General features: G+C 40.3%; 3 protein-coding genes across 3 annotated transcripts; 2 read left to right on the top strand and 1 right to left on the bottom strand.

Moving 5' to 3' along the window:
* Window positions 1-1,986: 1,986 nt before the first annotated feature.
* Window positions 1,987-10,970, top strand: LOC104425022 (actin-related protein 2/3 complex subunit 1B-like). The gene is made up of 15 exons (XM_039305446.1): window positions 1,987-2,403; window positions 3,970-4,055; window positions 4,821-4,897; window positions 5,004-5,098; window positions 5,757-5,826; window positions 6,516-6,585; window positions 7,704-7,777; window positions 7,886-7,924; window positions 8,693-8,778; window positions 9,224-9,312; window positions 9,413-9,498; window positions 9,692-9,755; window positions 10,193-10,299; window positions 10,566-10,624; window positions 10,734-10,970. The coding sequence occupies exons 1-15, from the start codon at window positions 2,334-2,336 to the stop codon at window positions 10,796-10,798; spliced, it is 1,137 nt and encodes a 378-aa protein (XP_039161380.1). The 5' UTR covers window positions 1,987-2,333; the 3' UTR covers window positions 10,799-10,970.
* A 1,010-nt stretch (window positions 10,971-11,980) lies between these two features.
* LOC104427312 (glutamyl-tRNA(Gln) amidotransferase subunit A, chloroplastic/mitochondrial) lies at window positions 11,981-16,934 on the top strand (the record flags this gene model as incomplete). The annotated part of the gene is made up of 10 exons (XM_010040421.3): window positions 11,981-12,574; window positions 13,861-14,172; window positions 14,376-14,555; window positions 14,665-14,759; window positions 15,002-15,077; window positions 15,231-15,308; window positions 15,590-15,683; window positions 15,774-15,823; window positions 16,167-16,280; window positions 16,443-16,934. Coding segments are annotated over 10 exons (1,686 nt in total), but the record flags the coding sequence as incomplete, so codon positions are not given.
* Window positions 16,935-18,006: 1,072 nt separating this feature from the next.
* On the bottom strand, window positions 18,007-20,579 carry LOC104425025 (V-type proton ATPase subunit D). Its single transcript, XM_010037587.3, has 2 exons — window positions 20,418-20,579; window positions 18,007-19,220 (listed from the first exon to the last, which is right to left on the bottom strand). Exon 2 carries the CDS (start codon window positions 19,206-19,208, stop codon window positions 18,423-18,425), a length of 786 nt encoding a protein of 261 aa, XP_010035889.1. The 5' UTR covers window positions 19,209-19,220; window positions 20,418-20,579; the 3' UTR covers window positions 18,007-18,422.
* Between the last annotated feature and the right edge of the window lie 3,487 nt (window positions 20,580-24,066).

Genomic DNA, 24,066 nt, shown 5'->3' on the forward strand with positions numbered 1-24,066 from the left:
TTTCTTCCCTTCTTCCTTCGCACCTCCGTAGCACAGCAATGTACAAAAGTAGGGCAAGGGCAGGACTGGGCAAATGGTAGCATGATTTTTGGGTAGGGAATCAGGCCGGCCGACAAGCTGGGGGTGGCAAAAGCTATCCGCGCCAGCCGGTGGCTCCTAAAAGCGAGAGAGGATGTTCAGCCAAGGGAGGTGCTCGCTTGAAAGAGGACAGGAAGTTTGAGAAAGAAACCGAGAGTGAGGAATTTGTTCCGCTTGCCGATGGCTTGCCTGAATCATCCTCCACCTTTGTCAAAAGCCAACTCACCCATCGTCATTCGTTTTAGCAAAGCTCTCGAACCAGGGAACCCTGGAAACGCCCATTCTTCTCTCTTGCTTAACGGGTTGGAAAATGTCGAACCAAATCGACGAGATTTTGGGCAAATTGTGCTAAAAAAACAAACTAATTCGTTGCCAATAATGTTGATTTAGAGCTTAATGTACTGAGTTTAAGCTGCGAATGACATTAAATTACTGCAAAGAAGGTGAAGAGTTTGCAATTAAATTCCCCTCTTTGAGCAATCCGTCATGGGTCAAGGAAGTGATTTATCATTTTCTCTAGTGACGAGAAGTTTCAAGTAGACAAGAGGGTACACCATGGACTCTGTCTCTATAAAATGTGGGTTGAAGGGCATCATATGGATAGATGGACTGAAATTTCTTCTGAATTTCCACACAATGAGCATGAAGAATCCGGAATGTGAAATAACCTATTTAGGTTAGCTCTATAAGACAAGACAATAGCCGTTGTCCTCCAAAACATCATCTTGTACCTCTCATGTCCCTATTTTTTTTTCCTTATAATCCTCAAATCAATTATTCCAATTCTTCATATGTGTAATCAAACATTTCGAATGTGGTGTCTCAACAAAACACAAAGAACAATTCCAATGAAAGAAAAAACAGAATTGTTGAGGGACATGTCGTCATCCCTTGCCTCCATGATCTTCGCCTAAGGAGAAAAAATTTACATACTGGTTACGCAATTAACTGGACTCGGTACTTCTAGCTTTAAATGCATCCCGATCAAATTTCTTGCTTTCTTATCAATTTTATGTTATTATCAACTTCATTTTTTGGTCGAAATGTCATTATCAACTTAAATGACATCATCAGACCAAAAAATAAAAAAAAACTTAAATGACATCAAATAGGCCTATATAGGAGATTCCCTAACGTTGGCTTTTAAGGAGGCAAGGTTCTCCAACTGCACCACAAAATGTTAAATGTTAATGAATGTTTCAGATGATTATGTAAGAGGTTTCCTAATGTGAACTATATTAATTTGGTAAGATCAGTTACGAGGCAAGAGAATTGCAGTGCAAAAATGAAGCTCCATATTTGAATGGCTCTCACTCGAAACAAGCGCTCCAATTGAGGAAAGATAAGTCACCCATCGACAATCTCCAGCAGTAGCAGTAGCAACGATCAAAACTACATGGAGGCTAGATAGCCACAAGTGCTTCGTTGGAGTCTCGAATAATCAGCTCCCGACGAATGAGGAGCTTGAGGAGGATCGATGAGCAACCTTGTCACATTCATCATACAATTTAAATTGATTAGAAACTTGACCATGAAAATATGGCTCGATAAGCATAATACAACATTACTCAAAGTCACGAGACTACAAAATTGACATGTGCTATGGCACACTTGATTTAAACTTACGATTGACATATGCAGTGATCCTTAAATCAAATCAGATTAGATTATTTATAATCAATTGTTTCGAAAAGAAAATGACAGGGCCCTTTTTCTGTTTACCATCAAAGTTATTGTCCTTAGTTCTTCTTCTCTTTTTCCTTTTTTTCTGTTGCCCCTATAACATCATCCATTTTCATTTCAAGGACATTGATAAACTAAAGATCCTCTTTTGTGAAAAACTACAGAAAATATTGTTAAGGACCGTGCGTTTTGCTAAATTCCCCAATAAGCCCCCAAAAAGAAGCCTGTGGGGGCGTCGGGTGGGCGGATCGTCTTCTTCCTCGTCTGGCCGAGCCGAACGCTACTAGGCCCGTGCGATTTAGCCGCCGAGCTTTTACTTCGAGCTGAAGAATTCCCTTTTCTTCCCCCACAATTCCCAGCTGAAAGATACTCTCGATCCAGCGCTTCTGCATTTTTGGATCTCGCGTCGCTTCGCGATCCCATCCCTTCGCGATCCCATGGCATGAACTGAAGGAGAAAAGAGGAGGAACGACATCGGGATCGGAGCGTGGAAGGCTCTAAGACGATCGTCGATTCCAGCTCCGAAGTTCAAGGCTTCCTCGCTTTGATCTGAGAGAGAGAGAGAGGCGAGAATGGCGGCGGTCGCGGTCCACCAGTTCGCTCCCTGCATCACCTGCCACGCCTGGAGTCCCGACCGCTCCAGTAATCCTGCTCTTCCCTCGATTTTCGCATCTCGTTTCGGTGTTGTTTTGATCGTTTTCGGAAATGCGCTGCGAAATTGGATGAGTTCTTTGTTGCTTTTTTTATGTGTAATTTCAAGTCGATATCTGCGACAAGAACGCCTCGGTGAGTTGATAGGCTGCTTGAGGGAGAGTGCTTTGATTTTTTCTGTACTTTTGGGACCTTGGCGCTGACGTAGTCGATCGAACTTATCTTGAGCCTTTGCCTATGGCACTGAACGATGAGAACAGAGGGGTATGTATGGTGAAGTGCTCATTTTGGAGGGTGCAAATCTCTCTGTCTTTCTCCTGAATGCTGCAAATGTTCGCTTGATGTGTTTCCCGGTGATCCTATCTTTCGTTGTCATTTGGTGAGTATCATGGAGTCGGAGTCCTTGTAGTTATCAACTATTATGGGGCCAAAAAGGGATTCCAAATTCTGGTTTTTGAAGGCAGTTCTAACAAGCAACAAGTAATAAATTGCACTGTGAGAGGTTAAGTATAAGCTAAGCATTCTAACAACTATGGATAGATAAAATGCGTTTTGAATGGCAGGTCTAACTTCTAACGGCTGATGAGGATCTCCGCCTTAGATAGATAAATACTTGCCATGAATGTGTCCCACTAATCGCTTGACCAGGTAAGACGCATCTCGAAATCTGAAAGGGTGACCAATGGTAATGGTTTTTAGTGTCGGGTGGTGAAGTATGAGGGAGTAAATTTTGAAGAAAAACAGGTACAGCGGAAGGATGATGTTTAATTTTGGTTTTTCATCCTGGGGTCCACAATGACTTCCTATTCTTAATCTCCTCAGAGCAGATGAAATACGAATAGCAGCTTTTCACGATTCTACTAAGATGCGTAATCACTTTGTAGTTAGTAAAAGTTGTCGTTACTTTTTAATGCTAATTATTGGCCTTTTTATGGTAATTGCTACTTCGTCATCAACTAGGTGTTTCACGCATGTTAGTAATATTTAACACTGTTGCCTTGCATATACTAATACTTGCTTCTTTAAAAAGCATAACTTTTCTGGCTAAATCTTAATAAAGTTAACCTAGCAAGTATATGCCTTGATTGTTGTCAATGGTTAACAAGCTTCCTGACTGGACAAATCTCGCATTAGTTTTTCTCCTTGTCAATACCTTGACTTAGTGTATTCTCAATATCCTACTTTATTCTTTCTAGTTGATGATCTTTTCGAATTAGAATGTTTTTCAAGCATCCTTTATGGATTTTTTTACATAGAATCCTACTTATCTTATCTGTCTTCTGCACCTTGCGCCATTTCAATTTGAGATCAAGCCCATACCTTTCAGTCTCACTTTAAACCAGGAATTTGTTAAATGTCAACAGATGTTGTTCATTGCCACATCATGTCATCAAGCATGCAAAACTAGGCATTAGATTCTTCTGATTTTCGATTTTCTATTTGTCCTGTTCTGCCATAATTTCTTTGAATAAAATCTCTTTATATGCTCCTGCCTCTATAGTCTCTGCATATCAGTAGATTGCATTAATGCTAACTATAACATCTGATTTCTTGTAGTGGTTGCATTCTGTCCGAACAATAGTGAAGTTCACATTTACAAACTTTCAGAAGACAAGTGGGAGCAAGCTCATATTCTCCAAAAGGTCATTATTACAGTACTTCATTCTTAAAGAGTAATTAACTTTGAATTTAAATGATTGAAACATGGGGATGACAGATGTACCATATGTTATTTATGATGAGCACACAAATAAAAGTTATAAACTATATTTACTGAAAGATAAGCAAAACCACATATGTGTTAGTTCTCTGATTTCTTGTCTTCAGCATGGTAATTCTCCTGCCATGTTTGTCTATTCAAAACTAAAGAATAAGGACCAAAAAACACTCTATTTTAGTTTTCCCCCTTTTGTATTGCTTGTCTCTTCTATTGTTCCTTTCTCTCTCCAGTTTATGGTATTGATGACTTCTTTCTCTACAATGTCAACTGTCATTTCTAAACAGTGATTTGATGACCATGTATGACCTGCAAGCTGGAGTTCTAACTAAAGCTCCACATTATCTTCTTTCCCCTTCCATGTTAGGGAAATGAACTGATGAGTGATGAATGATGATGCACCTTTGAAATTTGATGTTGCTTGTTTTATATTGCTAACAAAGCTTATCTCATCAACCAACAGATTTCCAGCATTTAATGAAAGATTCTAGCATGCACCTTACTGATGTTTCGTTGTCTTACCATGTAATAAATAAATGATGATGGTTTATTTTGTTCTTATCTAGGCTTGAGAATTTAATTTTGCATTCGCCAAAACAAGATTATTTGACTAAAGTCTATTTTATGCTAGTTAATAGTTTAAATGATAATTTTGTTCTTGGTGCTAACAATGGGGAATGTATTGTCACAGCATGACCAAATTGTTTCTGGAATAGACTGGAGTTCCAGGGCAAACAGAATAGTAACGGTGTCCCATGATCGAAACTCGTGAGTGCCTGTTTTATTTGTAAAATCACCTAATTGGAACCACCTTGTGTTCCACCTCCTTTCTGCATATATTCAAGTATCTAACGCAGATTTTGTTCTTATGTAGATATGTATGGAATTATGAAGGATCAGAGTGGGTACCCACCTTAGTTATCCTCAGGCTAAACCGAGCCGCACTTTGCGTTCAATGGAGCCCACAAGGTATGCAGAATCGTTGAGTTTGAAGACAGGATGATGTTGAATGTTCCCTGTCAAAGACTTCTTAGAGTATTTACATTGTATTGAAAAAGAATAAAATTCTGTTGAAATTGCTAGAAGAATTTTGTTTGGTCAATTGTTCTTAAAAGGTCACCTGAGCTATTAGACTCTAGGGAGCCATATACAAATATGAAGTACCAATAAGGTTCTGCATGAATTAAAATTCCTCTAATAGGTTTATTCTTCATCTTTCATAATATCGTTAAACAATTTCGTATAGTTTTATCTTTCTTGTTCTGACCTTGTGGTTTAGCTGGTTGTGGTTCTATTTTTGTCTATAAGTAAAGAGAAATTCACTATGAGGCTTCAAGGGGGTGCCGACCTATATATAAAAAGATCTGAAAGCTAAAAGAAAGTTCATTTACTACCCTATTGAATTAGTTGTGATCTCTGATTGTACTTCGAATTTGACCTCTCCCTGTGTTTCCAACTCTGTAATGGTCCTTCTAATCCTCTCTTCCCTCTTCCTTTCCTCCTCTTCACATGTTAGAGATGTTTTCACCATGGACTGCTAATTTATTCTGCTTGATTTCCTCTTGTCAAATGAACTGAGCATGATGAGCTAACAAATAATCTTGTTGTATTCTTCTTTTCCCTGCAGAAAACAAATTTGCTGTTGGGAGTGGGGCTAAAACAGTGTGCATATGCTACTACGAGCAAGAAAATAACTGGTATAAGCTTTATTTCTTGGTTTTTCCTCTCCATTGTTTTTTATTTTATTTTTCACATTCTTATGTTGGGTTGGACATGTATTCTCCTGATGTGCTTTTTAGTAAGCCATCACTTACTGCTCAAGGATTTATGGGTGATATATTTTCCAAACTTGGGGAACAAGTTGGTTGCGTTCACTGCATTTAAACTCATTCTTTTATGGTGGTGAAAGCTTTTAAATTCAGGTATGAGCATTGGCCAAGCATTGTCTGCTTGAAGTCGATCTAGGTCATTTCTCAGTATGCGATGCTCGTGGATGAGCCTTATGTAGTTGTGGAAGCACATATAAATGGCAAAACGCAGAAGTTCATGGTAATGACTTTGAAGGAACAAATAGTATTCTGGCAGGGTTGATGCTGTTGTGCTGGCCCATTCTTCAGTAGAGTTTGGAAAGCAAACTCCAACGGAGACTTCAAACAGCAGTGCTGTTGCTACATATATGAATCAAATATCCCTCTTGCAGTTCCTCCAAGAGCATAGCATTCTGTAAATGAAGACCCAGATTAGAAATTAACTAGTTACTGACATGCTCTTTAACTTTGTAAAAAAAATGAGATGGTTACATATCAAAGAGACAGGAGATTAATTCACTTAGTTTCTGATTTTGGTAGCTCTTCAGGAGCAGTTATTAATATATGCTCTCTTATAGGTGGGTCAGTAAACTCATCAGGAAAAGACACAATTCATCGGTAACAAGTGTTGCTTGGCATCCTAACAATGTGAGTATGTCCTCTTTCTCACATTTTTGTGATGTTGGACACTTGCAACCAAGCTTTGTATCTTTTTACTGGCTGCACACGTGAATGCCTTTTTTATTTACGGTCATGCCTTCAGCTTACAATTTATTTGTGTTACTGTTAGTTACTCTGTTTGTTTGAGTGTGAGTTCATGAATTTATTAGGGCGGAGTATAATCTTATTCTCTGCATACCTGCATATGAATGCTGTTAAGAATGGTAATCACTTTCAGCAGGAAATAGTTAAAAGGTCCAGTGCAGTGCTGGAGAAATAGACATGAAGACGGTAAAATTGAAATGGTTCACTAGTTAGATTTGCTGTTCCCTGATGAGGATTTCATATGACAAAATATAAGTCTGAGAGTAGACTTTGTGATTTGGGACAGGAAAAAGAGTTGATGAGCTTTCAGTCAGTCATTGATTTAGGCATTTTCTTGAGTTAATTCATCTAGTCAAATGTTATTTGAAAAGAGTTTGAGATAGGATTTGAGATTCAAAGTAGGAGAAGGGGATAAGTATGTACATGCTGACTCTTCTCCTTTCCTTTTAAATATCTAGGGCTGGCACTCCTTGAAGTTGATACCTTTATGCATTTGATGGTTTCATCTGCTGATTAATGATTATGATGATGTTAAAAAGATTTATTTGGTGTAGATTACATTTTGGTCAGTTCTAAATAAGAGGATATGGCAAAAGAAATTATATGTACATAATGTCAACATTTTTTTTAGATTACATTTTAACGTGGATCCATGCTTGTGAGATCAAAAAATATTTACATAATGTCAACCTGTAAAAAATATATGTACTTTTCTCATCTAGCTGATGTTTTCAGCCGTTGAAAGAAATATGGTCTGTTCTCTTTAACATTATTCCCTGCATCAGACAATTAAAAACACTTTTCAGGTATTGCCATTCGAGATTACTTCATATGCAGTTAGCAATTTATTTCTGTTTGTTCTATCTCCAGCAATTTGACTTTTCATCATGTGAATGCATTTTTCATCCATCTGCTGTTAAGCAATTTCACTACGTTGGGACACCTTACCCAAAAGCAACCATTATTTTGTCCTAGTGGTTACTGAAGGCTTATAATTGCAGATTCTTCTTGCCACAACATCAACAGATGGAAAATGTCGTGTATTTTCCACTTTTATTAAAGGTGTTGATACAAGGTAGCTTTACTACCTAGCCACTCCATCATTGAAATATTTTATGTTGATCATGCACACTCTGAATCTTAAAGTTTAATTATATGTGTGTGTCCAATGAATATGATCCAGGGATTCCAAAGCAGGGTCTTCATCTGACTCGAAATTCGGGAGGTAAATTTTTATTATCCTTATAGATTATGTGAACTTGCCAAGTTAGCAATGTGAATTAAGTTATACTCTTTTATACTATGAATTAGGTTTGCAACTCCTTTTTTGGGTGCATCAATGAATAGCTGGAAAATGGAATTCAGTACAGTGAAAGATTAGTTTGAAATAAGTAAAGTTTTTATTTGGTGTGCGTCTGAGATAGTAACTGCCTACTACATTTGGACTTTTTTTTTTTTTTTTTTTTTTTTTTTTTTGGGGGGTTTCTGTTCTACGTTTGACTAAGAAATGGTTTCAAGTTCTAGCGGCCACAAAGCTTTAGTCTCATGTTAATCAAATGATGTGACTTAATTCTTATCGCTACGACATTTACATTGCATGCATTTGTTCTCGTGCATTATCCTCTATTGGTGGGAAATGTCTTTGCTTGTATGGAGATGATACTTTTGTTTTATACAAATGTAAGCGCATAGCTTACAGAACTACATTAGCATCTAGCTAAGAACATATGCACAAGCATGTGGGCATTCGTTGGACTCTGGATTAATTCTATCCCGAAATGGAGACGTTGCTTACTTCAGACAGTTTGGATAGGGGGTACATGAAATAGTTGTCATTTCTTTCCATAAGTGATATCGTGAGTATCGTCTTTTATTTTTTGCAAAATGATGTCATTCTAGAACAGAGAGGCTTGTGTGTGTAGTTTATACAGTTGTACAGTTCTATTTTTGTTTGATGCAGTATATCGTAATTATTTCTTGTCCTATCGAAACAGCAAATTCTTCAACTGGACCTCTCATTCTCCTGGGCATTTGGTGTAAATTGGTCACCCAGCGGCAATACCTTAGCTTACGTTGGTGAGTAGTTTGTTTGGTGCTCGTGTTATGATTTCAGGATTGAGTTACGTAAATAAGTATTCCTCTATCATGTGCTTGTGAGATGTGTGAGTATGTTAAGGTCCTGACTACTGCATTTGCATGACACATTCTGTTATTAAAGTCAAAACATGCTCTGCATTACAAGCTCGCTTATAGTGTGTTTGAGTGAGGGTCAGTATTCCATTCCTGGCTTATTCCGAATGAAATTCTTATTCCATTGCTTGTGACGATTTCCAACTAGCTATAGGTACTTCAAATGGTCCATCTATTCCATTTAATGAATCAAACGAGTGGTTACTATTCCTTATAATACGATATTTACTATTTTTGCAGCCTGCGATTGTCTGTTATACATCGAGTTTGAGCAGACATGTGTACCTTCTAACTGATGAGCCATTTTTGATCCCTTTGGTGGAATTTACAGGTCATAGTTCTACGATTTATTTCGTGGATGATGTCGGTCCCTCCCCATTGGCGCAGAACGTTGCATTCCGCGATTTGCCCCTCCGTGATGTGGGTCAGCATCCTTCTTGTTTTATCTTGTTTTACATCTTAACTTTATTATATTTTCAGCTAGCATCTGAAACAGATAAATAATGTGCCTTTTTTGTAGGTGCTATTCATATCTGAGAAAGTAGTCATTGGTGTGGGATTTGACTGCAACCCAATGGTATTTGCAGCAGATGAAAGTGGCATGTGGTATGTGAAGTTTCAGATTATTTTTTTTTTTCACTTTTGTTTTTCTTTTAAAGATGGGAGACTTCTCCCTCTCCACTGCCACGACCCTTCTCTTTGAAAATCTCTTGTTCACAGCGAGGTTGCATCTGCCTAACATAAGTCAACAGATCTGTTTCTATCGACTGAATTAACAGTAAATTATCTTTCTTGCCAGGAGCTTTGTCAGATTCCTTGGGGAGAGGAAGACGTCATCAACTGGTCCCAAGTATGGTTCGCAGGTATACTCGTGGTTAAATTTTTCCCTTTTGCCAGAGCATTTGATTCCCACGGAATGTAGTCATCAATTCATTACTTGGCATCCTACTGCTACAAGTGGCTTATGATAATCAAAATGAATTGACTGAGATGGACAGTATTGGCCAACTTGCCTGCAACTTGAAGATATGACAATCTTTCACCAGAAATGATAAAGGAAGATCACCATGATTTGTACAATCGAGACTAATATAGGAACAGCATGTACGAGGACAAAGATTGTTGCATGTTGGCAATGTGGTGGTCTAAAAATTATTCCAATCCATGATAGATGCATGCACAAATGTATTTGTTTAGCAAATCTTATGCCTCCTAGAGGCTTTTAGAATATTCAGCACTAAAATAAGCAAAAGTTATCCTGTCTTGTTGAGATGACTTACCATCATCCTGTTTTTGACAGTTTTCTGAAGCATTTGGGAAACTGTATGGCCAGTCTAAGCACGGTATCAACAATGATGGTGTCGACAATTCAAGACAGCGAGGAGGGGTTCACGAGAACTGCATAACGTATCTATCAACACAATAACAATCACTTCTTCCTTTTTACATTATAAAGATGACAATCATCTTACAGCTGTTTTTCTTGTGCTTATTGGACTGCATGTGCGCATGTGTCGATGTATATTAAGCTTAAACTCTTCTCTGGATTTTTTTTCTTCTGGTATTTCCAAACATGAGTCCAGTAGATGATGTGGATTAGGAGAGTTGATGAGTAGAAAAGCCAATATCATGGGATGAATGACTTACGCAAGATTAATTTTGTGTGACTGCAGTTGTATTGTGCCACTTGGGGAGGCTGGGAGTTCGACCATAACACGCTTCAGCACTTCAGGTTGGCAAACAAACATACTTCTATCTCATGTTTCTTAATGCTTGAAGTGGATTATCTTTTCGCTTTCTTTTTCAAGAGGCCAACTGATTTTCTAATCCCTAAATGACAGGATTGGATGGTAAAGTGGTGATTTGGGACCTGGAGAGTCAACAAGACCTATTAGAATATCTATAGGAGCTTGCTTTCTCTGTAGCAGGGAGCGAGAATATCAATTCCGTGATGATGTATCCTGATGCTCTTTGTACATTGATATGATCCACATAATAAGATCAGAATAACAGTTTGTACTGTAGCTATTCAATTTCCTTCTGATGATGGTTCTTGAAATGAACCTCTCTTTCTCTCTTGTCCTCTTTCTGGGTTGCCACTTGCCAGAGCTTGCTAAATAGATTGAAATCTTCTCAATTTGCGTTACTCCATTTACCTTCATGAGATCATGGTACATATATCATCACTCCAAAGAGAATCACAGTGTTGAAACTACAGATTGGCCTCCCTGTTTGGGGTGACTTAACCAAGAGGAAGTCACGTGACCTCGTCCGATCACGCATCAGGCTGATTTGGCCACATGCTAGCTTACATTTTTTATATCGCGTTCCTACCAAATCTTACGCTGATCTACACTCCAATTACAAGATCATGGTTTGAATTAAGGACTTTAACGGAGGAGAAAATTCACAAGAAGGATATGTATGTCAGGGCTGATCATACTTTAATCCACTACTTCTCAATCTCTTTAAGATTCTTTTTTACTCCAATCACTACTATTCCTTGAAAGTCGCATCTTCAAGTAGAGTCTTTAACTCCCACTGTAAATTGCAAGCAAACGTTCCAAACAAAAAGCGAGAGAGGAGTTCAGAACTGTGACATATGAGGTCAAAGATGAGCATGAAGTTCGGATCTTTCAAGTTAGTACATGTGAGAGAGTCTAAATTTCTCAACCAACATCATTCCATTATCATATCGATTCTCCATCGAACCAAACATATGACTGCATTATGTCTCAAAATCGATGGAGGCAAGCATTCGAGAAAACTTTTAAACAAAACTTTGACATCAAAGCTAACAGAAGATTGGTTTCACTTAAGAAAACAGTCTATAATAAATTTCAAATAAATATTTATGAGTAAAGCTTCTTCTTTTTTAAAAAGAGTCCGGAAATTTGAATTGGCCAATTTAATTTCAAACAAGGTCTCGAATTATTGCATCGGCCAACAACATTCTCTTAGGAAAAAAGAAAAAACAGAAGTAATGTCAGTAAAATGACAAAAAGTGCCAAACGTTTACTAGTGTGTGCACCATCCTTGCATTTTATCCCAAGCCTGTGAACAAAAACCTCTCCCCAATCCTTAAACCCATCCTCCTCCTCCTCCTCCTCCTCCTCCTCTCTCCGGCGACGATGCTGTCGGCGACGGCCCACCCCAGCTCTGCCGCCTCCGCCCCGTCCCCGCCCTCAAGCCCCGCCCCCTCACTGCCGCCGCCGCCTCCTCCTCCCCCTCGCCGACCAATCTCCCCCCCTCCACGCCGCCGCCGCGGCCCTCCCCGCCGCGCTCCCAGATCCTCACCCTCCGCCGCTCCCTCCTCGCCCGCGAGACCACCGCCGTCCAGCTCGCCGAGTCCTACCTCGCCCGCCTCCGCCTCGTCGAGCCCCGCCTCAACTCCTTCCTCCACGTCTCCGACTCCGTCCTCCGGGAGGCCCAGGCCGTCGACGACAGGATCGGCCGGGGCGAGGTCGTCGGCCCCCTCGCCGGCGTCCTCGTCGGCGTCAAGGACAACATCTGCACCGCCGACATGCCGTCCACGGGAGGCTCCCGCATCCTGGAGGACTACCGGCCGCCGTTCGACGCGACGGCGGTGAGGAAGGTGCGGGAGCTCGGGGGGATCGTGGTGGGGAAGACGAATTTGGATGAGTTCGGGATGGGGAGTACCACTGAAGGGTCCGCTTACAAGGTTTGGACTTTGCGGAATTCTTTCCTTTGGCTTATCGCAAGTCCTTTTGGATGAGACTGAAGCTAGTTTGAATCGGTTTCGCTTTCTCAGAAGCTGAAAATGAATCCTCAGGGAATCAGGGATGGTTCTATAAAGAAGCAATTTCTTAGCAATGTCTGTTAACGGCTAGTCAGCTTTTGAAGTTGTTTACGTAACACTATATGGAGTAGCTCGACATGCTAATGATGTATATCAATAGCCTTTTGCTGTCTAGACAGCAATGTCCGTTTGGTGTCTAGTAGAGGGTTATTCATTTTTGTCAAAGCGCGACATTAACTTCTGCATATGAATGAATTTTATGTAGTTTTAAGAAATTCAAACTTAAAGCGCAAAAAGTTTCAAATTTGCTTCATTACCGAGACAAATATCGTGTGCATGTTGCATAGGAAAATACAAGAGTTGAGTAGAGGAATTACTAAGGAATTTCTTCTTTTCTGGTGACATATTTGAATCCCGAGCATTCATGCATGTCTTTTGTTAAGAAAGTCAATTCACCTTGCTTGATTCTTACTAATGGGAATTTCCAACGTGGAGATTGTGGCACTTGAGAGTTAGGTTAATCTTCACCCTTGACTATTGGGGTAAGCCCGTTCAAAAGAATATAACATCTGCTGCCGAATAAAGGAATGATGCTGGGCAACTTTAGTTTTTTCTCATGAGAAGAAAGTCTCTCTCATGGGTAGATAAAATCCAGATCCGTGAAATACTTACCATGAAATGCTTACTAACCTCATGGTCTAGAAAAAGTGAGCCCAAACTTGGGTTGATGGTATGGTTGTACTGAGCGGTGCGGAGATCAAACCTTAATCGTGCACCTAGTTTACATAACGTATCCATTGCTTGACCCGGATCAACCTAATGGAGTTAGGCACTTGGGAACTTAGGATGCTTGTAATCCCATTTGATGCTATTTAGGCCGTTGGCACTCTTGGAGTAGTCAGAACTGATCATATATTTTTGACATCCATTATCGTGCTTTTCACTTTGGATACTGTTTCTTGTTCATGATGGTATCTTGATATCCTATATTATTACATTCCTATATTCTTTGTCATCTTTGGTGGAACCACTTAAAAGACCATGTTTTAAGCTTCTTTTGTAATGGTTTTGCATTTTCACATTCTGTTAGAATCTACGATTTTAAGCATTTTGGATTGGGTAGTGCCAGATCATAACCTTTTGTTTTTGCTACTTCCATCTGGTAACTGTAGTTGGTTTACTCAGGTGATACGTCTGTTAATCATTAGGTGACTGCAAATCCTTGGGATATATCTCGAGTTCCAGGAGGATCCTCAGGAGGCTCAGCTGCTGCTGTTTCTGCTAGGCAGTGTATGGTGGCCCTTGGAAGTGATACTGGTGGGAGCGTTAGACAGCCGTCTTCATTTTGTGGCGTTGTTGGCTTGAAACCAACCTATGGACGTGTCTCAAGATATGGTCTCATGGCATATGCATCATCACTTGATGTCATTGGGTGCTTTGGCTCATCAGTTGCTGATACTGCAATTCTTCTAAATGCAATTTCTGGTCACGATAGATATGATGCCACCAGCAGCAAGCGAGTAAGCTTCTTTAAATAATTTTATGACGTTCCCAACCAATTTATTGACTTATCATTTACATTGTTTGCAAGATGCCTTGTTTAGGCAATTGATACATTCAAAAATATATATTCAGAAAGTCCTTGAATTTATGTCTCCATTTGACATTGCTATTATTAGCTTATTCCAGTCATGTGTTGAAGATTTCACAAATTCCTATTCAGGAGGTTCCGGATTTTATTTCTCAATTCACGGCTTCAAATACTTTGGAAGACAAACCTCTGGAAGGAATGCGGGTTGGTCTTATTTGTGAGACTCTTGGGAGTGGTGTAGATTCAGGAGTTGTATCTGTGATTAATGCTGCTGCTTCACACTTGGAAGAGTTAGGATGCATTGTCAAAGAGGTCCTCTTGTTACTTTGTTTATTTGTTATCGCTAAATGGATCCTTATATTATAAGTCTCTTTCAATGTCATACATTGTCATAGATTCTACTTTTGACTTCTCTTTGCAGGTGTCATTGCCATCATTTTCCCTTGGGTTACCAGCCTATTATATTCTGGCATCATCTGAATCATCATCAAACCTGTCACGTTATGATGGTGTAAGGTATAAAAACATCTGGAATGTTCCTTGCTGATTCCTAGAGTGACAATTTTATGGTTGGGGTCACTCATTAGATGGTTATTTTATTCAGTTCACAATGCAAATATTTGCAAATTGTTGTTCATAGAAAATGTTCTCTTTCTCTCTTGTTTGCACGCTGTGACCAAAAGCGAGACAGAGATAGATCTCTGTTTCAACTATGAGCTTTATTTAGTTCTTTCAAATTGTTCTGCAATGGTTGTCAGGTACGGGAGCCAAGCAGTTGCTGATGAGTTGAGTTCTTTATATGGTGTTTCTCGAGCTGAGGGTTTTGGCTCTGAGGTACATTTGATGTGAAGTTGCATTATGAATTCTTTGGTGTGTTGTTTTTTTAATTTCAGTTAGTTATAGCTTTGCTTTTGACAGTGGTTCACTAGCAAATTGCTATTGTTCTTGCCCCTTGTGTCTCTCTGAAATGTGCCTTCATGTTAATAGGTCAAGAGGAGAATCCTCATGGGAACATATGCCTTATCTGCTGGTTATTATGATGCGTACTACAAGCGTGCTCAGCAGGTACTAGGATTTTGTTATAGATTGGTTCTTTATTCAACTTGAAGAGTGTGAATTCAGTGGGCTGAAGATAGCATTATGCTTCATTGCCTCCATGTTACCATTAAATTTCACTTGCTTGTATGCATATCAGCAAAACAAGAAAGGGGGAAAAGGGAAGATAGCATTCAACACCTATAAATGAAGATAACCTGTGTATTTGCATTTAATGTGATTAAGAAATTCTAGATTTGGTTAAGGTTAATCCATTAGAGGTCCTTTTTTTTTTCGTTTTTGTATTTCAGGTTAGGACTATCATCCAGAAAAGCTTCAAGGCTGCGTTGGATGAAAATGACATCCTTATTTCTCCTGCAGCCCCTTCAGCTGCTTACAAAATTGGTATGTAGCTATATCCTTTTGCGTCTGTTCCACCTTGATTGGTCTGATTACTCATCTTACACTAGACTGCGTGTTGGCTTTGAATTATAGGTGAAAAGAAGAACGATCCTTTGGCTATGTATGCTGGAGACATAATGACAGTAAGTATTCATGCCTTGCCCTGCTCTTTTCCTTGCCTTAAGTTTTCTTCCTGTCCAAGCTTTGTATAAAATGAGCTGAAAAGACCGAATGCAATTCATACACTATGTCCATGGTCCCTGACAAGGGAAATGCTTTCTTTCCTTGATTCAATACACTAAAATTTAGACATATTATAAATCACGGGGACTTTGCTGGAGTCCACAAATTGTATAGAATTGAGAGCTATGCAGTTTAGGCCCTATTGACCTAGGAATGGAATTGTAAATTTGGGGTACTGGACTAAATCACTTATCATTAATTATTATCTTCATGTATAGACAGAATAATTTATGACTGGAACAGGTGAATGTTAACTTGGCTGGTCTACCTGCATTAGTATTACCATCTGGATTTGTTGATGGAGGACCCTCCGGCCTTCCTGTTGGTCTTCAGATGATTGGTGCAGCATTTGATGAGGTTTTTTGCATTCCTATTCATTCAAATTTTTTACTGGATGCTGAAGTTACTTGTCTGTATAGTCAAGTCCACAGCTCTTCCTGTCCTTTCCTTCTAGAAACCTGTCATGCTTTATTAATTTACCTGTGTTTTTCTTAAGACAATATGTTGATTTCTTTGCAGGAAAAATTGCTCAAGGTCGGGCACATCTTTGAACAGACCCTTCGCAGTCATAGATTTGTCCCTCCAATCATTGAGGATGACAACACGTGCTAGTTTCTCTAATTTATAAGGGTGACAACCAAAAGCTAGTGGATTGAATATCAAGGTTGTGCTTATGGGAGGATGAAGTTTGAAGGCAATGAGACGACTTTGGTAGAAGTCTGTGAGGGTGAATTCAATTTATGTGCCGCTTGCCCCTCTGCCTTTGTACTGCCAAGTGGGACGCGGCACAGTTGAGTTTGCACGGGAGACATGTGCCCAGTTTTCGCCCCCTCACATTTGAAGGACTCAAGGTTGAGATGGGTCAGTGATGAATGCAAATACTATCTTTGATAAAGACGATGGCCATCCCTGCCATTATCTTAGCAAACCTCATAGATTAGCACCAATCATTAGGGACTGGTATATTGTTGTAATTCTTTTCTTTAATAAAGACTCGCCTGTTTTTCTTTTCCTGTGTGCGTTAAGTTTCTTGCGTTACTCTTGGTTATGAAATATGTCAAATGTGGACAAATCATCTTCCTCTTTCTTTTCCTTGTACTCTCTTTCCTGCTTAGGATTCGGAAGTGTGCACAAAAAGCGTGTCCTAACCTCTTTCCTTCGTTTCGACCAAAAAAAGAAAGAAAAAGAAAACCTCTTTCCTCTGGCGTGTCACCCTGGACAGTTGTGGAGCACTTAATGAGAAACTTCCTCTAGTCTTCTTTACTCGCGTGAGCGAAGCACTAGGACCGAACTGTCCGGAAAGCCACTATTGTCGTATATTTCTTGTACGAAAGCAAGCATCAAACCCTATTGACCATCCATCCGCATACTCTTTGCTTGTTTTTTTTTTTAGGCTAAATACTCTTTGCTTGTTAATTTCAAGTAAAATAAAGCTGGTTAATAACACTTAGAATTCGCCCGTTGGTGTGGGTGGACAGGAAGGTGATTGTAAAGCAGTCCTAAAGATTTTCGATTTCGAGGCCATCTAATTCTAGACGCTGTTGTTTTTGCGGAACAGTTTAGCATATAATTACTGGGCTATAAGTATCTTCTGATGGTACGGGGATTTTCTCACGTAAACTACGGGTAAATTTCTTTTCTATATCACAGAAAATTTCTTAGAACACCAGACCAAATGACGAAACTCCCTCCCTAAACAGAACATCTCCCTCTTTCGCCGACTATGGCTACTAGACAGAACAAAGCGATATAATCTGCCCCAAATGGACTTCACTATTCAGCTCAAAAGCACAAAGCAAGTATAATTCCAAAGTAACCACGTTCAGGGTATGACAGTGACAGTTGCAATCATCTCTATAGAGCTCATTAGGAGCGGGATCGATGATATTCTGCTGAGCGCTGGTTTGATATACACATGCGGAATTCTACAGAACAAAGTCCGAGACGTCCATATGTGGCCGTGAGGGACAGCTATCTGCAAGAAATCCACAAGGACTCTGTTCATTCAAAGATCAAACATGAGCCCCACTCAAAGAAGAGAAAATCAAAGCTGAGTAGAATAACCTGTCACACTGCAACAAAAGAAGGGAGACACGGTGACATGTAGATATTTAAAATGGAAACAGACCGATTTCCCAAAATCTACGTACTACTTCAAAACTTACATCAAGGAGAGCAAACTGACAATTCCAATGATGGCTCCGCAAGCACCAGTAGCAGCAATAGTTTCAGCGTGCATATGACTGGCTCGACACACATTGGTTGTCATAATAACTGATTCTCAAAGGAGAAGCTCTGTATTCCATGCTTCAAGAGTCTGATAACAACCATATTACAAGATATGTGAACCACATCCCAGCACCACTCTTATTCCCTATAAACATATGTGACATCAAACAGCCATCTAAGTCATACCCAGCAATTCTAATTTTAAAAGAGCAGCAGCACATCGATAATACCATATTGACATATGACACTGACTAGAATCAGGACATCAGATTAGAAAATAATATCCTCATCTCTCTCTGTTCCTGCTGATAACAAGTTGTGAGCAGAGTTAAGAGATATGCCCTCTTTCAGAGAAACCTCCTCAGCGAGCTTCTCTACCGCATATTGATTCGCTGACGCCATCTGTCTCTCAAGCTCCCTCTTCTTGTATCCCTGTATCTTCTTCAACCTGAAGAAATCCTCTCTTTCAAGCTCATCCAGTTCTCCCTTGATATAGCTGATAGTGTTCTCCAATCTTGGCTTCACAACATTCTCCAGAGCATTAACTCTCCGATTCGTTGTCTTTATTGCTTCATCAAGTGTTAAAAATGACGTTTGAAGTGAAGCAAGCTCAACAAGAAGCTCAATTGCTTTGATATAAGCAGCTCGACATAGCTGGACTTGCTGACCACCTCTGGCCAGTCCAGTCAGGTCATTCTTGGTGTCAGATTCAGTGAAGTATTCAAACTTAGGCAGCTTCACACCAGCAATATTCTCTTGCTTTGATCTGACTTTGAGAGATGCGTTTTGGACATTCTCAAAAACAATGTGCTTAATATTCTCCCCAGCGACATATTTAGCTTCAGTCAGGGCAAATGCAGATGACTTCATGATCTCTCCCATTGATTCTTTTGTAGAGACAATTTTCTTAAGGATTTGACGAAACTGCACTGTCAAAGCATCGCTCTTCTTCTTGAGCAGAGCATGGCCTCTTGTAGCGCCAACAAGGCGAGCTTTCATAACTCCAAGCATTGTGACAGTGGGAACTACATTCAGGCGCTGAGTTTGACCCGACATTATTGGAAAAATCTGTAGAAACAGAAACAGAATCAATGTACACGGAAGAAACCCCAAGAGACTTTTTTGCCTGAACACAAGAAGTTGCAGAATACCATGGTCATTGATATCCCCATGGCGGGGACAACAAAAGATTAACAAAAGGTCTCACTGATAAGAAAGCTTCACATTAGCTGTCTACCGATGCTTAAAGGTCCATTTTCTATAGATATAAGGCAAGATTTTTCCACAAATATAGACCAAGCCCCTATGCTAGAGCTCCAAAAAGCGATTTAAGCATTGAGTATTTCGCCCATCTATTGAGATTAGAGGACATCTCAGATGCCGGAAATGGGAAAGAATTAGCTCAAGACCTCATCTAATATGGAACAGTCTAGTGGGACAGATCAACAAAGAATCAGCCCAAAACCCTAGGTTCTGTGTGATGTTCCCATTTTCTTGCTTAGTAGTAGTAGTTGTCCTGCAGCCTGGAGATTTGGCCATATAGACCGTTTCCTTTTATTTTTTCGTGTTTTGGTGAACCACTTAGTTTTAAACTCTAACATGCTTTAGTATGCAACTTCGAGTTGCATCAAATGAAACCCAGTTGCATAACTGAGGAGTGCCGAACAAAGATCACCCGTTCCAGTCAAATTCACGAGCGGTTCTTCGTCGATCGATCTCAAAATTCTGTATAACAACGTGACACACATACTCGCACGCACTGAAGCATACGGGTCTCATTCAATCTCCATGAATTCTTCAGCGAAATCATCATATGTTTGCTTCACTTCACCAAGATGACAGGTGACAATCAAGCTAGCAACCCAGAAACAAAATTCAAGCAAGCACTAACAAAAAGAGAAGGAAAAAACAACACACAAACGTTCCGTGATTCAAACATCTAAGTCCAGTCAAAGAACAGCAAATTAGACCCTATCTCAGCCATCGCAACAAACGCAGCAGCAAAGGAAAAAACCATTACTGTCCCTTCCTACGCACACTCTCACGCGATCATCCGGACATAAGATAAATAAACAAACACGACCCATTTTGGTTGCAGCAACAAAAGCAAAACTTGCGCCGACCCAAATCCAATCCGAGGCGGTCCAACGCAGAACCGACGAGACACAGAGAAACCCGAAGTAACAACGGTCCGCGCGCACGTACACAGGCCGCGAGAGAGAGACGTAAAGACGGACGGACGGACGGACGGACGGACGGACGGACCTGTTGCTGTTGACGGCGAATTTGCCGGAAAATCGACGCCGGACCGTAGAGTGGTCGGACGGACGACGGTTGGGAGAATCGGCGGGAGGGAGATGCAGTGAAGATGCGTACTGCTTTTGATGTCTATCTTTCTTTTGGAGGGGTCACGACAGCTTGGTTGGAATTCCTTTTTAAAGTACTGATTTTTATTTAAGCAAAAAGGTTTTGGATTTATATGCAAAAACCAAAACGATATTATTTACATAAACGATTTTTTCATACTATTCTAAAATTTTCGGCCCAATTTCATAATAATAGAAAAGATCCCAATTAGGATCTAGAGTTTTCAAATCTAACAAAAATTCATCTACTTTAACTCGAATTCCACTTTTGTCCCGAACTTTTTAGTATATAAAGAAAAATTGGAAACTTTTAGATTCTACCCAAATATAGCCAGCGTCAAATTCCTGTCCAATGATGCTTGGTAGAGGCCAAATTTAGGTAATGATTCAATATGCCATTCCACGTATACACAAGATCATTGGATGGAACCTTGGTAGAGGCCAAATTTAGGTAATCATTGAATTTTTTTTTATTTTTTATGATATAAAATTATTTGGGTCAAATTTGGAACCCCACCCTAAGTCACTACTTTTATGTGACAACAAAACAATGGGGCTAAAATTGGGACCTGAACTAAATTTAGTGCTTTTTCACAAGATTAAAAAAAAATAGAAAAAAGTGCAAGCTAGAATTAGATTTATAGGCCTAAAATTCTCAAATGTAAACTGCAACTTAATTTGTGTGTAGAACTATAGATCGGAATGCACCATTTAGATTTATAGGGTAATATTTCTAATTTGGAATGAATCGATAAACTCAATTAATTTGATCATCATATGAACTATAAAGTATGAACAGCGGTCAATAATCTATTTTACTCATAATAGAATTGGAGACAAAAACTTATTGCTTTTTCGTAAGGACTTGCTTATAAAGATAAAAACATAATAAACTTGACCAGCGCCTAGTTTTTTTTAGTTATTTTTTTATTCTTACTATCTTCCATATTTTCTTGATGACATGAAAAAGATGGAAAATGCAATGCTTTTTCTTATAATTGATTAACTAGATCGTGAGACGTGAAAAAGTTTACAGATGAAAAAGTAAATAGTGCTCTTATTAAGAGGGCCATTGGATCACGTATTTACTATATTCAAGTGACAAAAAAAAATGTACTTTTCTCTCTGAAAATGAAGAAGATCTTTCCATGGTGGAATCCAGATATCTATATCTACCAAATTCAATCCCATGGCCATTTAGTTCAAGATCGATAAGGTTGCCCGTTTGGTTTGATTGAACTTTTTTAATCCCGTCTCGCTAAATACAAACAATTTGATATTTAAATCACTCTATCGGATTTTCGTACTCAACGAACTCGACAAGATTATTCGCACATCCATCACCGCTGTTTCAACACATCATCCAAAAAAAAAAAAAAAAAAAAAAACCACAAAGTGATGACATTTACAGACTTATTTCTCTAACATAGCATCCTTGAGAATCTCCCCTTCTCAGACATGTACAATCGCAGTCCTCAAGCGGATCATGTTATCTGCTCCGAAAGATTTTAGGAACCTGCAATGACACACAATTTCCATTGCTATCCCAGGAATTTACCAGGAGGATGGAACTAAAAATCTGAATCACCAAAACGAGCTCCGATTATGGTTTATTCGATCCTAGCCTTGTTCACAATATTCGGGATACCGCCCAGATTATAATTTCACATTTTGTCCATCGCAAAATTTCGACGAGGGGATTCTTGATGCAATGGATTCAATCTACTTGTGAACTACCGGATACGACATGTACAGTACCAAGTCGAAACTCGGTTAATTTCAAGTTGAAGGTTGTCATTAGTCCGGCTATTACGGGGATTTCGAAATGCAGTGCCCATTATCGTCATCATTAGTAAGAGCACAAGTGCAGTGCATAACTATCCAGATGCATGGTATTGCTAACACGAAATCGCGCTAAGTGTATGATGCATGGTCGAGCAAGATGGGTTTAGCTTTCGTGCTCGGTAAAAATAATCGCAAAGATGGAAATATCTGGACTAGTTACCTTTGACGGAGTCCGCCGATCATCGCGGTTTAGGATCGGGCAAAACAAACGCTCCTTTGAGTCTCGCCGCCGGCCTCGGCTCAGGCAGGATGATTTCTCCTTGAAGTCGCACCAGCCCATCTTCGCATTCTTTCACTCTTCTCGCGACGTCGACAATGCGGGGACAAATCTTCATAGCCTGATCACGGAAGCAGAGCAAAAACGTGAAGAGCGAAATCACATCCATTCGACGGGCGACTCCAAATGAATAGGCGGCAGGAACGATTGATCAGCGAAGCCGACCGCATTCGGGTTTCTAAGAAACCTGCTGAAAATCCCTGAGCGCTTCTCTGAACTTCCTGATGGCAAGATAAGCCACCCCGCGCATGTAGTAACCCTGTAACGATGCTCGATTGAGAACGCTTCGGGCGCATGGCGGGGACGAGAGGATCGAGGAGGCGAAGCTATTTACCTTGCAGTACGCCCCGTCGAGCTCGAAAGCTTGTGAAGGGTCCTGAACGGCGCTCGCGTATTCCTCCAGTTTGATGTGGGCGTGCACGCGGTTGGCGCAGTACACGGCGTTGTGCCGATCTAGCTCGCCCGCTCGAGTGTAGAGTTCGATAGCCAAAACATACTTGCGGCCTACGACAACATGAACGAATTAGCGCGGCGCGACGACAGTACTCTGCAGGAGCTTGTTCGGACGGAACGGCAAAAACTTGTCTGATAAGACAGACGCAGCATACGGCATGTCCGATAATCCAGTGGTCATGAAGAAGCTGGAACCGACCCTCGAACACGGCGATGGATTGCGACTCGAGAGCGAACGAAAACGCGTGTCGCCGGCGTAAGAGAGGTACTCACAGCGAAAGGATTTGTTAGCGAGGTCTCTCAGCTCCTCGGCTCGGACCACCTAGACTCCATAAGACCTGGAGGCCCAGCAAATATCTGAACGCGCAGAGTTCCTTTCGTTTCCTCGCCGTGCCGCTTGGCTCTGCCCTGAGATCCGAGATCAGCAAATCAATAGCAAAGATCAACAGAGCGCCGCCGCCGCCGCCGTCAAAATGCCTAAAATCTTTGCAAACCCAGAAAGGGTTTTCCTCGCGTGCCGAGCGATTTACTCCAAAACTTTCAAACGTTACTCAGCGGCAGTGCTCCGTCGCGCCTGTTTCAAGCTCCCCGGCGGGATAAAATGAATCGGCGGCGGCGAAGTGCGACGTCGGCAGCGGTAAAAACGAACGGGTAGGTGTTCTTTCTTCAGAGAAGAGAGCCGGGACGTGCGTGCATGCATGCTGGCTTGCTTTTACTGCTGACGTGGATTTGGTAAATTAGCTGCGTGTGAATGTCACGTATCTGTTTCTTTTCTTTTTTTGCTAATGCATAAGTTGGAAGATAAACTTCACCGGAAAATGCGCAGATTCTTTCTTAGTATATTTTTCTTTTTCTTTTTTCCTTGTAAGTCCATGAAATACTAACATAGCATTGGAGTCAAGTTAGGCCATTGAGGAGAAAAAATATTGGATAGCCTAAAGGGACCACGTCATCGGTGCTCTAAACGAGTCAG

This window comes from Eucalyptus grandis, chromosome 11 (assembly GCF_016545825.1).
Source record: "Eucalyptus grandis isolate ANBG69807.140 chromosome 11, ASM1654582v1, whole genome shotgun sequence".
In the NCBI taxonomy this organism is placed as follows: domain Eukaryota; kingdom Viridiplantae; phylum Streptophyta; class Magnoliopsida; order Myrtales; family Myrtaceae; genus Eucalyptus; species Eucalyptus grandis.